Consider the following 16,654-nt stretch of genomic DNA (forward strand, 5'->3'; position numbering starts at 1 on the left):
CCTGGTGATCAACTTGTGTCTAACTGGCTTTCATTTCGGAGTGTCTTATCTGAAAGGCTTATCCATGAATCAGAATAAATATGCTGTCCTTTCCCAACAGCTTTTAAGTGAAAATGACCTTAGAAGGGGTGCTGTGGCATTTGTGAGTCTTATTTTTCTTTCTGCTCGGCAGTGTGAGTGTTAAAGCTAACTTTGATCAAAGCTTTGCTATGGGTTTGGGTTGGACTCAACAACAGTGACTCCTTTTCAGTTTTTTATATTTTTATATATATATCTTTCATCTTTTTCTACAAACATTTTTACTGCAGGTAGCAACATAGGGGCTTGATAGGGACTCAGGTTGGAAAATGTTACTGCAAACCATTCTCAGGGGGGGTTCCTGGAGCTGCAATAAGTACAATGTCATTGGTCCAAGGTCTCAGAGGAAAACTTCCATCATCTCCTTTGTTTACTATGATTGGTCAGATCCTGAGGCGGTTTCCCTCACGTGCCATCCAGGTGGTACAGTAATGGGGGCTATGGGACCAGTGGCAGACAGCTCAGGTTCCAGTGTGAGACCTCCTGGGTTTGGTCCTACCACAGCTCGGGGAGACTGGGAATAGTTCTGCACCTCGACAGAAAACACTTATCCAAGGTTATGTCATATAGCTTGAAAAATGAAACTGCAACATTTCAAAAATATTTTGGCAATGCCAACATTCTCGACTGTAGGATGTATCTTGAATCCTGAAGCTCACTACTTTAAAAACACACTTCCTGACATCGCATATTCTGATGTTATGAGGAAACCTTTATCTTTAAAGCACCAACTTTGCAGGAGAGGATAAAAATGTCGTATTTAATGCTTTTGGCCTTTTATTTATAAACTCACAATATTCTGAGAGAGAACTCGTACTAATACTTGGCTAAAAGAGACATAAAATGTACATAAGAGCAACAGCAAAGTATATTCACCTTATATTATGATTTTATAAACAAAGCTTGTGTGCTATAAATCTCTATAACAGATAAGATTTTAGCAAACCAGCCCTTTTATGTGGACAGGGTGTTGCTATAGGATATGAGTGACAGAACCAGAAACGTTAGGAAGGGTGAGTGGACCTGCCACAGGACATTGTCCAGGCACTGTGGGGTCCCTTCCACCTTCATGAACATTCATGCTGCTACTGCCAAGGCGCTACCAGTCTGAGACCGAGAAACAACATTGTGCACTTACAACAGACAACAGTGAGGCTCACAGAGAGTAGGAGAGAGACAGAGAGAGGAAGGGTGTGTGTGTGGGTGTGAGAGAGAGAGAGAGAGAGAGAGAGAGAGAGAGAGAGGAAGGGTGTGTGTGTGGGTGTGTGTGTGTGTGTGAGAGAGAGAGAGAGAGAGAGAGAGAGGAAGGGTGTGTGTGTGGGTGTGTGTGTGTGTGTGTGAGAGAGAGAGAGAGAGAGAGAGAGAGGAAGAGAGGAAGGGTGTGTGTGTGGGTGTGTGTGTGTGTGTGAGAGAGAGAGAGAGAGAGAGAGAGAGAGGAAGAGAGGAAGGGTGTGTGTGTGGGTGTTTTTGTGTGTGTGTGTGAGAGAGAGAGAGAGAGAGAGAGAGAGAGAGAGAGAGAGGAAGAGAGGAAGGGTGTGTGTGTGGGTGTTTTTGTGTGTGTGTGTGTGAGAGAGAGAGAGAGAGAGAGAGAGAGAGAGAGAGGAAGAGAGGAAGGGTGTGTTGTGTGTGTGTGTGTGTGTGTGTGTGAGAGAGAGAGAGAGAGAGAGAGAGAGAGAGAGAGAGAGAGAGAGAGAGAGAGGAAGGGTGTGTGTGTGGGTGAGAGAGAGAGAGAGAGAGAGAGAGAGAGAGAGAGAGAGAGAGAGAGAGAGAGAGAGAGAGAGAGAGAGAGAGAGGAAGGGTGTGTTTGTTTGGGGGGTGAAACTCTGTGATGGATGGGAAGTGCATCCAATCCAACATCTTGCATTAACAATATGCTGCATAAGCAGTAACACAAACAAACAAACAAACAAACAAACCAACAAACAAACAAGTCTCCCGGTGTGGAACATCATGGTTTGCCTCATGGTCTGGATCATAGCATGGAAAACTCAGTCTGTCTATGGGAATGTGCTACTGATGCAGTGGCATCAGTATTGTGCACCCTGTTGGCTGTTGGGTTAATACCTACTCCTTAATAACATATATAGCATTTGGCAGATGCACTCGTTCAGAGTGAATTACAGAAGTTGCAATTCCCTCCAAGTACAGCCGTTTGCAAGTGGCTTTCTTGTTACTGGTTTATTCGAAGGTTCCTTCTCCAAATATACCATGAAAACTCATTGGCTGTGTGTTATGACGAGGGTAACTGTATTTCATGTTATCCATACATATTTTATCAAAGTTTTGTAGTGAATTGTATTAAGAGGCCATGCTCGCTGCTGTCTTACGGGTGCCAAAGTGAAAAACCCATGCGAGGCTTGCGCATACCTTCAAAATAATAGTAATTTTACTTATGTAACATAAAATAATAATAATATTGCAACTTAACTATATTCCTAAATTCTAAATTGTATAACTTATGCACTACATATTGCACTTACAGAGGAGCTTTGTAGTTTCTGTCAAATACTCCTCATGTGATAACAGGTCAGCGTTAAGAACACCGTCAGGCTACAACATTGGCTTAAGTGCATGTTTAAGTGCTTAGTGACTCAGTGTAGACGGGACACTTCAGTCTTACCCAGAGACAGAGTCTTCTGTGTCTGCTTTTCATGGTTTGAAAATATTACTGAAACAGATCTGACAGGCAGGACCCGTTAAGAGGTGTATACTGCAACCATGAATCTAAAGACAGACAGTTAATGCTTAATAACCCTCAATAATAGTGAAACTATTGGGACTGGAATCGCTTAAGGAAGCAAACCAGTCCAATGTAATTAAAAGCACATTCTCACGGTTGCAGGGGTCCCGGCTAGTGCATGTCCAGTTGGTCCAGTTAACCCACATGTCCAGTTAGTCCAGTCAGCCCAGTCAGGACACTGGTAGCCAGTACCCATTCTTACACATTCTTGGTCAATTATCTCTCACACGGGCTCAGATCTTGTTTGTCAGTGAAGCTCTTGTTGGTCTTCAAGCTTTGTTTGATTTTATTCACTGTGTTTTAAAGTCTCCAGCCTATAATCTGCTCACCAAATGTACGACACAGGTGACTCAGACTCATCTGTAATGTGGCTGAAAACACCTCAGTGACTTGAAAAGACAGAGTTGAAAAGGAAGGTTTTTTTTATGTAAGAGGTTTTTATGTAACATGGCATGTAATTCATTCTCGAGTACAAACATGTAATTGGTGAGATCTTGGAATGTGAGGGAGCCTCCACACACCTGCATCTTGTAAAATCAATGTTCATTTGTAGAAGATGAGACTGAAATGGGGAGGTGGGTGATGGAGGTCTCTGGAGTGTAGTGGGGAGGTGGGTGATGGAGGTCTCTGGAGTGTAGTGGGGAGGTGGGTGATGGAGGTCTCTGGAGTGTAGTGGGGAGGTGGGTGATGGAGGTCTCTGGAGTGTAGTGGGGAGGTGGGTGATGGAGGTCTCTGGAGTGTAGTGGGGAGGTGGGTGATGGAGGTCTCTGGAGTGTAGTGGGGAGGTGGGTGATGGAGGTCTCTGGAGTGTAGTGGGGAGGTGGGTGATGGAGGTCTCTGGAGTGTAGTGGGGAGGTGGGTGATGGAGGTCTGGAGTGTAGTGGGGAGGTGGGTGATGGAGGTCTCTGGAGTGTAGTGGGGAGGTGGGTGATGGAGGTCTCTGGAGTGTAGTGGGGAGGTGGGTGATGGAGGTCTCTGGAGTGTAGTGGGGAGGTGGGTGATGGAGGTCTCTGGAGTGTAGTGGGGAGGTGGGTGATGGAGGTCTCTGGAGTGTAGTGGGGAGGTGGGTGATGGAGGTCTTTGGAGTGTAGTGGGGAGGTGGGTGATGGAGGTCTCTGGAGTGTAGTGGGGAGGTGGGTGATGGAGGTCTGGAGTGTAGTGGGGAGGTGGGTGATGGAGGTCTCTGGAGTGTAGTGGGGAGGTGGGTGATGGAGGTCTCTGGAGTGTAGTGGGGAGGTGGGTGATGGAGGTGTCTGGAGTGTAGTGGGGAGGTGGATGATGGAGGTCTCTGGAGTGTAGTGGGGAGGTGGATGATGGAGGTCTCTGGAGTGTAGTGGGGAGGGGGGTGATGGAGGTCTCTGGAGTGTAGTGGGGAGGTGGGTGATGGAGGTCTCTGGAGTGTAGTGGGGAGGTGGGTGATGGAGGTCTCTGGAGTGTAGTGGGGAGGTGGGTGATGGAGGTCTCTGGAGTGTAGTGGGGAGGTGGGTGATGGAGGTCTGGAGTGTAGTGGGGAGGTGGGTGATGGAGGTCTCTGGAGTGTAGTGGGGAGGTGGGTGATGGAGGTCTCTGGAGTGTAGTGGGGAGGTGGGTGATGGAGGTCTCTGGAGTGTAGTGGGGAGGTGGATGATGGAGGTCTCTGGAGTGTAGTGGGGAGGTGGGTGATGGAGGTCTCTGGAGTGTAGTGGGGAGGTGGGTGATGGAGGTCTGGAGTGTAGTGGGGAGGTGGGTGATGGAGGTCTGGAGTGTAGTGGGGAGGTGGGTGATGGAGGTCTCTGGAGTGTAGTGGGGAGGTGGGTGATGGAGGTCTCTGGAGTGTAGTGGGGAGGTGGGTGATGGAGGTCTCTGGAGTGTAGTGGGGAGGTGGGTGATGGAGGTCTTTGGAGTGTAGTGGGGAGGTGGGTGATGGAGGTCTCTGGAGTGTAGTGGGGAGGTGGGTGATGGAGGTCTGGAGTGTAGTGGGGAGGTGGGTGATGGAGGTCTCTGGAGTGTAGTGGGGAGGTGGGTGATGGAGGTCTCTGGAGTGTAGTGGGGAGGTGGGTGATGGAGGTCTCTGGAGTGTAGTGGGGAGGTGGGTGATGGAGGTCTCTGGAGTGTAGTGGGGAGGTGGGTGATGGAGGTCTCTGGAGTGTAGTGGGGAGGTGGGTGATGGAGGTCTCTGGAGTGTAGTGGGGAGGTGGGTGATGGAGGTCTCTGGAGTGTAGTGGGGAGGTGGGTGATGGAGGTCTCTCCATGGTGGGAAGGCAGGTCTCTGCAGCATGATGGGAAGGTTGCTGATGCAGGTCTCCAATGACATGAGGACAAACTCACAAAATCTCCCCACATTCAGCCCACAGCTGTTTAGCCCCACCCAGTCACACTGCATTTATCTTAAATCCGTCTTAAAGGTACAATGACAGAAACAGCTTGTTTAATTCTAAAGGTTAAAGAGAGGTTGGAAAATGGTTGTGTAAAAGCTAATTATGACACACAAACGTAAGTGGACATTAAAGAAAAATATAAAAGAAAAGAAAAATGTAGGATGTGGGCCCTTTAATATATATACATCAGCTCAAGGTACAAGCAGAGAGGCCAGGTTGTTAACCATACCACCTTAAAAAATGTTTGAGTTTTAGAGTGGTTTTGTCATATTCTTGCTTTTAGAGTTGAAAAATGACTTCCCAGACTTCCACAGGGCACTATTCCAAGAATTCTTATGAAATGCTTTTAGAAATGAATGTACACAGTGCTGTAATATTCACACCTAGTTGGTTTTATAAATTAATTCTGGCTGCTACCTTGGTAATTTAAACAAAATCACCTTTTTATACTTTAACTATTTCTGGTCTTGACTAGAGAACAAATAAGTCACTTGTTATGCTCCTCATATAGTTTTCTCTCAAAGTGTGTATGAAGCATAATGAGTCTGATTAATTTGTAATAAGTCTAATGCGCTCCTAACGATCCCCTAACGACTCCCTAACGAGCACGCCAATTTGGTATGCACACCCTTTCCTGTTCCTTCTCTCTTGTTACGAACCAGGTACTCATTTCAGGATGAGGAGGACATGTTCATGGTAGTGGACCTGCTCCTGGGGGGAGACCTGCGTTACCACCTACAACAGAACGTGCACTTCTCCGAGAGCACCGTCAAGCTCTACATCTGTGAACTAGCCCTGGCACTGCACTACCTAAGAAGCAAGCACATCATACACAGGTGAGCTCAGGAAGGTGGTGAGCTCTCATATACAGGTGAGCTCAGGAATGAGGTGAGCTCTCATATACAGGTGAGCTCAGGAAGGAGGTGAGCTCTCATATACAGGTGAGCTCAGGAATGAGGTGAGCTCTCATATACAGGTGAGCTTAGGAAGGAGGTGAGCTCTCATATACAGGTGAGCTCAGGAAGGAGGTGAGCTCTCATATACAGGTGAGCTCAGGAATGAGGTGAGCTCTTATATACAGGTGAGCTCAGGAAGGAGGTGAGCTCTCATATACAGGTGTGCTCAGGAATGAGGTGAGCTCTCATATACAGGTGAGCTCAGGAAGGAGGTGAGCTCTCATATACAGGTGAGCTCAGGAAGGAGGTGAGCTCTTATATACAGGTGAGCTCAGGAAGGAGGTGAGCTCTCATATACAGGTGTGCTCAGGAATGTGGTGAGCTCTCATATACAGGTGAGCTCAGGAATTAGGTGAGCTCTCATATACAGGTGAGCTCAGGAATGAGGTGAGTTCTCATATACAGGTGAGCTCAGGAAGGAGGTGAGCTCATGCAGGTGAGCTCAGGAATGAGGTGAGCTCTCATATACAGGTGAGCTCAGGAAGGAGGTGAGCTCTCATATACAGGTGAGCTCAGGAAGGAGGTGAGCTCTCATATACAGGTGAGCTCAGGAAGGAGGTGAGCTCTCATATACAGGTGAGCTCAGGAAGGAGGTGAGCTCTCATATACAGGTGAGCTCAGGAAGGAGGTGAGCTCTTATATACAGGTGAGCTCAGGAAGGAGGTGAGCTCTCATATACAGGTGTGCTCAGGAATGAGGTGAGCTCTCATATACAGGTGAGCTCAGGAATTAGGTGAGCTCTCATATACAGGTGAGCTCAGGAAGGAGGTGAGCTCTCATATACAGGTGAGCTCAGGAAGGAGGTGAGCTCTCATATACAGGTGAGCTCAGGAAGGAGGTGAGCTCTCCTATACAGGTGAGCTCAGGAAGGAGGTGAGCTCCTGTCAGCAGTTGGTAGCACCAGTAGGAGCATTAGTGACACATGCATACAAACACGTGCACATGCATACAAACACACGTGCTGCCATTAGGTAAAGTTGGTGTGTAAGGCTTCATTCAGAGAGCTGACGACTAAGAAACATGTTCAGTGGAGCGAGTCAAAGATCAGACACCCTGCTTCCATCCCAGACTCCTCCCCCCTCCATCCCCATGCACACAGTACTGAAGAGGGTGTGTCACACACTGTCCATGGTGCTGAACAGAGATGGCTGGTTCTTCAAGTGAAACCCCAGTGTGATTAGGGCTGGTCCTGTAGGCAGCTCACACCATACAGGGGCAGTAATGAAGTTTCAGATATCAGTCACAAAAGTGGAATGTGAACTCTGGAACTCCAACAACTGCACGGGTCTTAAATTCATTTCACCAAAGTTCCACTCTCTTCCACAGAGTGCTCTGGGCGAATGAAACTCATTTACACTGGATTAGACTGAACACAGGTTGGTAGAGCCAAAAGCTGTACTCCAGTAAAAGTACTCTTACTTTAGATAATAATTACTCAAATAGAAGTAAAAGATCAATTATGACTTTTAAGAAAGTATCTCATCTAGCATCTAGTGTATCTACTGGGGGCTTGTCAGTGTTCCCCCAACATCAAGATGTGGGTCTACAATACCATGTGTGCCAAGGCAGCGTTATTCTCTTCATGATGTTTCCATTGCAGTTAGATGACTGATTAACGACACCAGCTGGATAGCCACAAGGGTCATCAATAGCTCTTTATTGCTAGCTACATTGCTTATATAAATAGCTGTGAGTAACGAATGCACACACGTAGAAGAAGATCCAGTTGCAGAGGTTTTATTTTAGCAACCAAACTACTACATGCAGTAAGACAGATAAGCGTGGTCGGGTCGGTCCGACGTCGATGCACGGGGTAGCGTTCAGGAGGTGTCCGAGGGTCAGGTAGGAGACGAGGTCTAGAAAGCAGGCAGGAGTCAATAACCGGGAAAGCACACACGATGAGGAAATGCTCGGTACACCACATAGGAGCAATACTTCACGACTGTTATGCAGGGAGGAGAAGCTTATAAAGGGGTAGGTAATGAGGGAATTCTGGTGAGTCAGATGGGGGGGGTGTGCGAGTGGGCGTGGCTGTGCGGGGCTGAGGGTTGTTCCTGGGCTTCATTACAGTAGCCCCCACCTGATGGGTGGCACTAGATGCCCGAGAACGGGGAGCCCTGGGCCTACCATAGCCCTGAGCACCCGGAAAATTAGGATGAGCAGCGTGGAAGTCCGCAACCAAAGAGGGATCCAGGACATCAGCCCTGGGAACCCACGATTGCTCCTCAGGTCCATAGCCCTCCCAGTCAACAAGATATTGAAGGGTCCCGTTTCGTCTCCGGGAATCCAATAATGCATGGACGGCATGGGCCGGTTCTTTGTCGATCTCGACAGGGGCAGGAGGGTTGATGGGGGTCGTGGCTGCAGACACTGGACTGTAGTGCACAGGTTTTAACAGGGACACATGGAAGGTGGGATTCATACTATACCGGGGGAAGCTGTAGCTTGTAGGATACGGGATTGATCTGTTGAAGCACCTTGAAGGGACCGATGGGCTCAGTTTCTTGCTGGGTAGACAGAGCTTCATGTTTAGAGTCGAGACCCAGACCCTCTGACCAGGATGCAATATTATGTTGGGGTTACAGTGACGATTGGCAAACGTTTGTCGGGTACATGAAGCTCTCTGCAAGTGGACGTTGGCAACCTCCCATGTTCGAGAGCTCTGTTGAAACCATTGATCCAAAGCTCGTATGTCAGTGGGGGAGTCATCCCATGGGAAGAGGGCTGGCTGATAGCCGTAGACGCATTGGAAGGGAGTGAGCCAAGTGGAGCAGTGCGTGAGTGAATTACGTGCGTATTCCGCCCACAGGAGGAATTTGTGCCAGTCTGTTTGTTCCTACTGACAGAGGAACCTTCCAACCTCTTGATTTACATGTTCAACCTCCCGGTTGGACTGGGGATGGTGACCTGAGGAGAGAGTCATAGTTATGGCCAAATTCTTACAAAACTGCTTCCAGACTTGTGATGTAAATTGCGAACCACAATCAGACACAATCTCCTCTGGTAGACCAAGCACATAAAAGAACATGGTTTCTGTTGTTTCCAAGGCTGTGGGTAAGTGAGTAATAGGAATGAGGCGGCACATTTTTGAAAACCTGTCCACCACCACCATAATATCCGTGTTCCCATCAGAGGCAGGTAAGTCCGTGATGAAGTCTGTTGCGATGTGAGTCCAAGGGCAATATGGCACAGGCAGGGGCTGTAATTCCCAGCAGGGAAATTGTGAGGAGTGCGAGAATGAGCACAGACTACACAAGACATTATGTAATCAAGCATATTGTCAGGAAGGGAGGGCCACCAAAACTTATGGGACAACACGCATGTAGTGCGAGTGATACCGAGATGTCCATTACTTAAGGTCGTATGAGCCCATTCTAGCAACGTTCCTCTGAGGGAAGCTGGAACATATTGTTTTTCTGGGGGGCATTCCCCTGGGCTAGGGTCATCCTTCAACGCATTGTCCAGGTCATCTTTGAAGTCCCACTGTATGGGAGCTAGGAACACACAGTGAAGACACAGTGAAGTTAAACCTGGAGAAGAACAGCGACCACCTAGCTTGCCTTGGGTTGAGTCATCGAGCCGACTGTAGGTACTCCAGGTTTTGATGGTCCGTGTATACTAAGAAGGGATGTTCGGCCCCTTCTAACCAGTGTCTCCATTGCTCTAGGGCAAGTTTGACCGCGAGAAGTTCCCGGTTCTCTACATCATAATTCCTCTCAGCAGGTTGTAGTTTCCTGGAGTAGAAAGCACAAGGGAACAATTGAGGTGGGGTGCCTTGTCTTTGGGACAGAACTGCCCCACTCCTACCTAAGAAGCATCCACTTCCACAATGAATAGAAGAGAAGGGTTGGGCTGATGGAGAATGGGTGCTGAAACAAAGGCCCCCTTCAAGGTTAGGAAAGCCTGATCCACAGCCGAGGTCAAATTGAAGCTGCTTTCTGCTTTGTTTCTTGAGGAGGTCCGAAAGGGGAGCAGCTATTGTGCCAAACCCCTGAATGAACCGTCTGTAGAAGTTGGCAAAACCCAAGAAACATTGCAACTCCTTGACGGTGATGGGTTCAGGCCAATTTTGCATTGCAGTCACCTTATCAGGGTCCATGGAGAGGGGTCCCAGTGTGAGGGTACACCGTAGAAAAGTGTGGAATTCAGACTTCTCGGCCTTGGCATACAGTTGATGTTGCCGGAGACACGTCAGGACGGCCGTTATGTGATCCACATGCTCCATATCGGATCGGACAAACACAAGGACATCGTTTATGTAAACAATCAGGAACTTGTCTCTCATATCTTGAAATATGTCATCCATAAACACCTGAAAAACTGAGGGACTATTAGATAACCCATATGGCATTACTAGGTATTCATAATGACCTCGTGTCATAGTGAAGGCTGTCTTCCACTCATCACCCTCACGTATGCGTATGTGGTTGTAAGTGCTACACAAGTCCAACTTCGTGAAGATGGTAGCTCCTAGCAGTCGTTCATGGGTTAGGGAGATGAGCGGAAGAGGATAGAAATACTTTACTGTCACTTTGTTAAGGGCCTGGTAATCGATGCACAGCCTTAAACCTCCTCCTTTCTTTTCCACGAAGAAGAATCCAGCAGCAACTGGGGAAATAGAGGGTTGAATTAATCCGTGCTGTAGTGCCTCAGTGACAAAAGCTTCCATAGCCGCCTCTTCTGGCCGGGAAAGAGGGTAAGGCGTAGATCTTCGGGGTAGGGGAGCTGCATCTGAGAAGATCTACAGAGCTGAGGGACAGACTGTAGTGCTGGTGGCCTCTCGACTGTAGTGGAGAAGATTGGCAAAGTCTTGCAGTTCTGGAAGAAGTGTTTACTCCATGATAGTAGTTCAGCCGAGGACCAAGAGATACAAGGGGCATGGGTCAACAGCCAAGGAAAGCCCAGAATAATGGAGTCACGGGACATGGGCAGAAGCAGAAATTGAATTGACTCACAATGAAACAAACCAATCTTTAGCAAGACCGGGACAGTTTTGTGTTGGACTACATCCTCACCTATAGGGTGGTCATTAAGGGAATGAATACATAGTGGGGAATTTAAGGTGACTCTAGGGATTCCTAGTTGCATAGCTAACCCAACATCCAAAAAATTCACTGCTGCACTGGAATCCACCAAGGCAGAGAGAGAAAAACTGTTACCATCAGCCATTAGGACTACAGGGAGTGTAAGCTGACGATTAATATACAGCAGAGAAGACGTTCTTGCATGTGTGTCCAATGTAGAAGTCCTCCCATTCTCTCGACGGGGACGGACAGGACAGTTGTTGCGGAAGTGACCGTTAGCGCTGCAGTACAGACACAATCCTCTGGTGAATCATCTGGCAAGTTCTTGGGAGGTGAGGCGTTAGCAACTCACTTGCATCGGCTCAGGGACTTCAGCGGAGCCGTCGTCAGAATCCTCCAGTATGAAAGTACAGGGACGGGGTGCACGTTGTAAGGGCTGATGTGTCCATCAAAGGTTATCAACAGTAATAGCGAGTTTGATACGTTCGGACAGCGTAGTCGACTCCTCTCGGCATGCGAGTTCTGTCTGGAGTCCTGGAGAAAGTCCACGACGAAACATGGTTTTCAACGCAGTCTCGCTCCAGCCACTGCCGGCGGCAATCGTACGGAACTCTCGGGCGTAGTCAGCTGCCGTGTCGTATCTTGTATAAAACAGTTCCGGGATCCCGACCACTTGCAGGATGATGGAAAACAGCCTTGAAAAGGTTGTAGAATTCCATTTATACGTAACACTAGCCAGCCATTGTTTTTCCTGTCAAAATATCCTTGAAATTTCCATTCATAACACGTTTCGAGAGCACTGACTTCACACAGACGTGTCTTAAAGAAGAGGATATAGCTACTTTTGCACCATGCTAGAGGCCTCCCCTTTCATCCAACGTGGGAAATCTAGCCTGGTGGCCAACTTAACGAAGTGTGTGAAAGCATGTCACTCAGTCAGTAGCTCTCTCACACCTCACAGTCAAGGGGAGTTAAAGGAAATGAACAAAATGTCTTAAATGATAAATATTTAAAAATGTAATGGGAGGAAGAGCACCCTCTTTTAAAACAACTCTTAAAAGTTAATTTGTTTATCATGTTTCATTTTGATAAACACCTCATGTCAAAAGTGGCTAGCATTAGCACATGTCCAGTGGACAGATCCTGTCTAGCCACTCCACAAACACGTTGGAGTTTTGGACTTCAATTGGTGTCATTTGATTTACATACGGATAAGATGAAAATAAAATATTTCCAATCAGTGAAACTCCGAACAAAGAGGATCCAGAAGGAAAAGCTGCATTTTGTTTGTCATTTCTGAGGAGTATCTTTGGTGTGTGTGTGGGTGTGTGTGTGGGTGTGTGTGTGTGTGTGGGTGTGTGTGTGTGTGTGTGTGTGTGTGTGTGTGTGTGTGTGTGTGTGTGTGAGTGAGTCTGTACTCATAGTAATCTATTTCCTTCTATTCTAAGATAAGCCCTGGTGCTAATAATCTCATTAAGGAGAATTGACTGATTACAGGAAACATTAATTGACTTTTATACTTGGAAGACTATTCCAGCCTTCTGTAACATCCTCAGGAGTGAGTCGAGAGAGAAGGCAAGGGCTAACGTGGAACCGGATGTTCTTGTTCATGGCAAATTGCAGTTATTTACACAAGACCGCTGTTCAATTAATTGCGTCTTTGGAGACACAGTTGTCTGTTTCAGCCCAGAGGAGCATGTGGAGTGAAATGAAGGCCTGGTCTCTGGAGTCTGACCCACTACGGCATGCACCAGAGGACAGTGTAGTTTATCTGACACTCAGAAGTGCCCTCAGATTATTTCCATTCTCAGTGCAAGCTCAGTGTTCTTAGAATTTGAGTGCCAATTTAAAACAGTTTTTGAATGAAAGGCCTATTTTAAGCACTCTTACTCCAGCACTCATCATTCACACTGTGAGCAGAGTTCAATCCCAAAAAGGTGTACAAACTGATTACACATTCCTGGCTGTTTGCATTTGAGCCTTTCTGTGATAGAAGCAATAACAAACCCCACACCAGAGGAGGGAGACCTTAGCCAGCACCCAGCTGGGGGTCTAATATGCCCTCCACAGAGCTCTTCATGAGGTGACTTTGTTCTGTTGTTAAAGACTCCTGTTTTGATATGTGCTAGTGGCCTTTCTGAGAGTCTCACTGCTTGTGTGTGTGTGTGTGCGTGCGTGCATGTGCATTTGTGTGTGTGTGTGTGTGTGTGTGTGTTTGTGTGTTTGTGTGTGTGTGTGCACGTTTCCTTCTCCAGTCCCTGGGGAAACTTCGTTTTTGCAGAATAGTGACAACCCAAACCACGAGCTCAGTCTCCTGTGTGCTCTTGCGCTTTGTTTTTCCCCAGCGCAGCACCCCGAGCACCATGTCAGCCAAAGCTCTGTGTCTTCAGAAGCACACAGCGCTTTGGAGGACACATACAAGCCGAAGCCACAGCCTGTGTAACGCTGCTGCCCCTATTCTGGAAAAGTATCACAGGAAGTCAAATGAGCATCAGCCAGGGATGCTCCATATATACTTCGTGTGTGTGTGTGTGTGTGTGTGTGAGATGTGTGTCAGTCACTATGATAGGAACACACCCTGCATCAGATTTCGTTTAGGGCAGTTTGCTGAGTAACACGATAAGGCGTGACGATGTGTTTACCTCTGTTGTTTTTTTGCCCAAAAAGTATTGCATGTCACTTTTTCAGCTACGTGTGTTAAAATGGTGCCACAGGATTAGGGGCTGTGAGCTTGGCTCTGATGTAATGATTCAGTAGTGAAGCGGCTCGCCTCCAAACGCCAGTTAACTTTCCTACATTTTAAAGGATTGACAGATACTTCAAATAAAACATGTTTAGTTAATATGTTGTGCTTCCCCAGTGTAGAAATGTTCACACAGTAAAAATTGTTAACAGATTTTATCAGAGATTGTTTAGTAAAACCAAAAACAGTTAATTCACTGTCATCACGACTGGGCTCACATGGAGACGTCTTACGCAACTTTGACTCAGTTAACGTCACATTCACAGCAGTAAACAGGTTTGTTTACATAGGCCCATATTTAAAGAGATTTAAAATAAATAAATTCCAAATGCTTTAATACTTACTCAAACTTCAACTAACATTTCAGTCACCAGGTTCAGGCGTTTTTAAGTCACGTGGGCGCTATCTGCTGATTATGCAGTTCACATGAGCATAGGTCAACTTCGTGTTTTGTTTACACTTTTTTTGTGGACCCTCACAGTTCACTAAACTAACGTTCTGCTTTAATGCCTTTCCCCTTTGTTATAAGACGGAAACTGTTGCTCACAAGCTGCACACTTTCCTACATAAATTAAAAAGCCCTACTGAGATTTACTGTTTGGCTGGATCATGTGTGATTCAGTTCATATCACAGTGATATAGCTGAAGTCATAAGTTTGCATATACTTAGGCTGAAATCATAAAAAAATTTTTATCGCATTCACATATTCCATGTAAAATCCTCAACATTTACTCTCAACATGGTAAATACAATTTTTCCAATAAATGTTTAGAAACAAATCATTTCACTTGTAATTATGTGGAAAAATCCATATTAATCCAGGAACAACAGCAAACAACCTTGTGAAGATGTTTGAGGAAGCAGGTACAGAAGTATCTACCACCGTATATACTGTATATCATCAGTAAATCAGGTCCTGTATTGACTGGACTGGTCAGTCAGCAAGCAAAGAGTTGCTGCTCCAAAACCACCATAAAACAACATCTCCTGGTCCAGTGAAACAGAAATAGAACTGATGGCCCTAATGAGCATCCTTACGTATGAATGAAAAAGGAAGAGGCCTGCAAGACAAAGAAACCCAAAGAACCACCACCACCACCACCCAACCCAACCGTGAAGCACATGGGTGCCACCAACATGTTGTTGGGGTGCATTGCTGCAGGAGGGACTGGTGCACTTCACAAAACAGAGAGAATTATGAAGGAGGAGAATTATGTGGAGATATTGAGTCAATATCTCAGGACATCAGCCAGAAAGATAAGGCTCGGGCACATCAGGTCTTCCAAATGGACAGTCAGCCCAAGCAAGCATACTTCCAAACATGGCACAATGGCTTATATGGCTTTTACGTGGCTTTTCTTTGGGATTGAGGTCAGGGCTTTGTAATGGCCACTCCATTACCTTCACTGTGTAATGAAGGTAATGGATTGGCCCTTACAAAGCCCTGACCTCAATCCCAAATAAAAGTTATGGGCAGAACTGAAAAAGTGTGTGTGCCAGGAGGCCTACAAACCTGACTCAGTTACGCAACCTGTCGTTAGAAGTTTGTGGAAGGTGACCTTAATTGTCTGACTCAAGTCGGACAATTTAAAGGCCATGCTGCCAAAAACTATCCCTATGTATTTAAACTTCTGAGCCACTGGGAATATGATGAAAGAAATAGAAGCTAAAATAAATCAGTTTCTAGAATTTATTTTACATTCATAAAAATATAGACATAGTAGTGGTCCTAACTGACATAAGAGAAGGAATGCATACTAGGATTAATTGTGAATTGTGGAAAAACTTGAGTTTTAAAGAAAGTCACTAAGGTATGTAGAAACTGATGGCTTCAGCTGTGTATCTCCACTTGTCCAAGTATACAGAGTACATGCATTTCTTCATTTTTTCCCAGAAAGCTACACACACTCAGAAACAACCACCTTACATGCTCATGTACCTTATTCTGCCTGTCTGATGAAGGAAAACTATCATCAAGGTATATTTTCTGCTACTATTTTCATGGCGGACTGAATCCGGAGCTCATGGGATAAATACAGTTCGTCGGTTATCTCCAATCACTTGTGCTGTGTGAAACAGTTCTCACCAGACATCCGAGCTGCTCTTTCCACCCTCTGTCCTACGCTCCTAGAGAACTCACCTGTCTGACCCACTATCCCCAAACCCCAAGGGACGAGGCAGTGCGGGGCTCTCGGGACATCCTCCATCTGTTCCTGCCTCTCAGAGCACAGGCACGTATCAGGTGAGCACGGGGTCAGCTTAGTTACCGCCCTCCTCAGGATATGTGATGTAATGAGGCCATTAGAAGCAGGTAATACGTTGTTAAACTAGTGGAGCGAGAGAAGAGAGCAGAGTATCAGGTTTGCAGAGTCTCTGACGACGAGCATAGACTGTGCGGAGACGGGCAGTGTGGGACACCTGTGGTGTCGTATGGCCGCATGGTAGCAGTACGCAGACCGGAGTGCGATTCTATGCTATGCTGTTTTATTTATAAATGGCAGGTGAAGATATTAAGACAGTACCATATTGATTACCAAAGTAATAGGCGTTAGTATTTAAAAGCGAGGTCTGAGTAGTAAGGATTTGATTTATACACAGAAAAACATATTGGTTGCTTTAACTAATGAAGCAACCTCATTCCCTTATAATTTTGAATTAATTGAAGCTCAAATAGTTAGATGAATAACTGCAAATGGATTTGTATCATCTTACAACACTACTGAATCAACATTTGCTTTACTAAACAGAAAAAAAG

The 16,654-nt window shown here is 46.4% G+C and overlaps 1 protein-coding gene across 3 annotated transcripts in view; it reads left to right on the forward strand.

The window, feature by feature from the left end:
- stk32a (serine/threonine kinase 32A) overlaps positions 1-16,654 on the forward strand; it is a 45,504-nt gene that overhangs the window by 12,046 nt on the left and 16,804 nt on the right. For all 3 annotated transcript variants that reach the window (XM_081719869.1, XM_035527549.2, XM_035527550.2), the window contains exon 5: positions 5,838-6,011. In XM_081719869.1, coding sequence (XP_081575995.1) covers positions 5,838-6,011 — 174 coding nt within the window. The remainder of the gene's footprint in view (positions 1-5,837; positions 6,012-16,654) is intronic.

This window comes from Electrophorus electricus, chromosome 8 (assembly GCF_041902795.1).
Source record: "Electrophorus electricus isolate QZ-2024a chromosome 8, ASM4190279v1, whole genome shotgun sequence".
NCBI lineage: Eukaryota > Metazoa > Chordata > Actinopteri > Gymnotiformes > Gymnotidae > Electrophorus > Electrophorus electricus.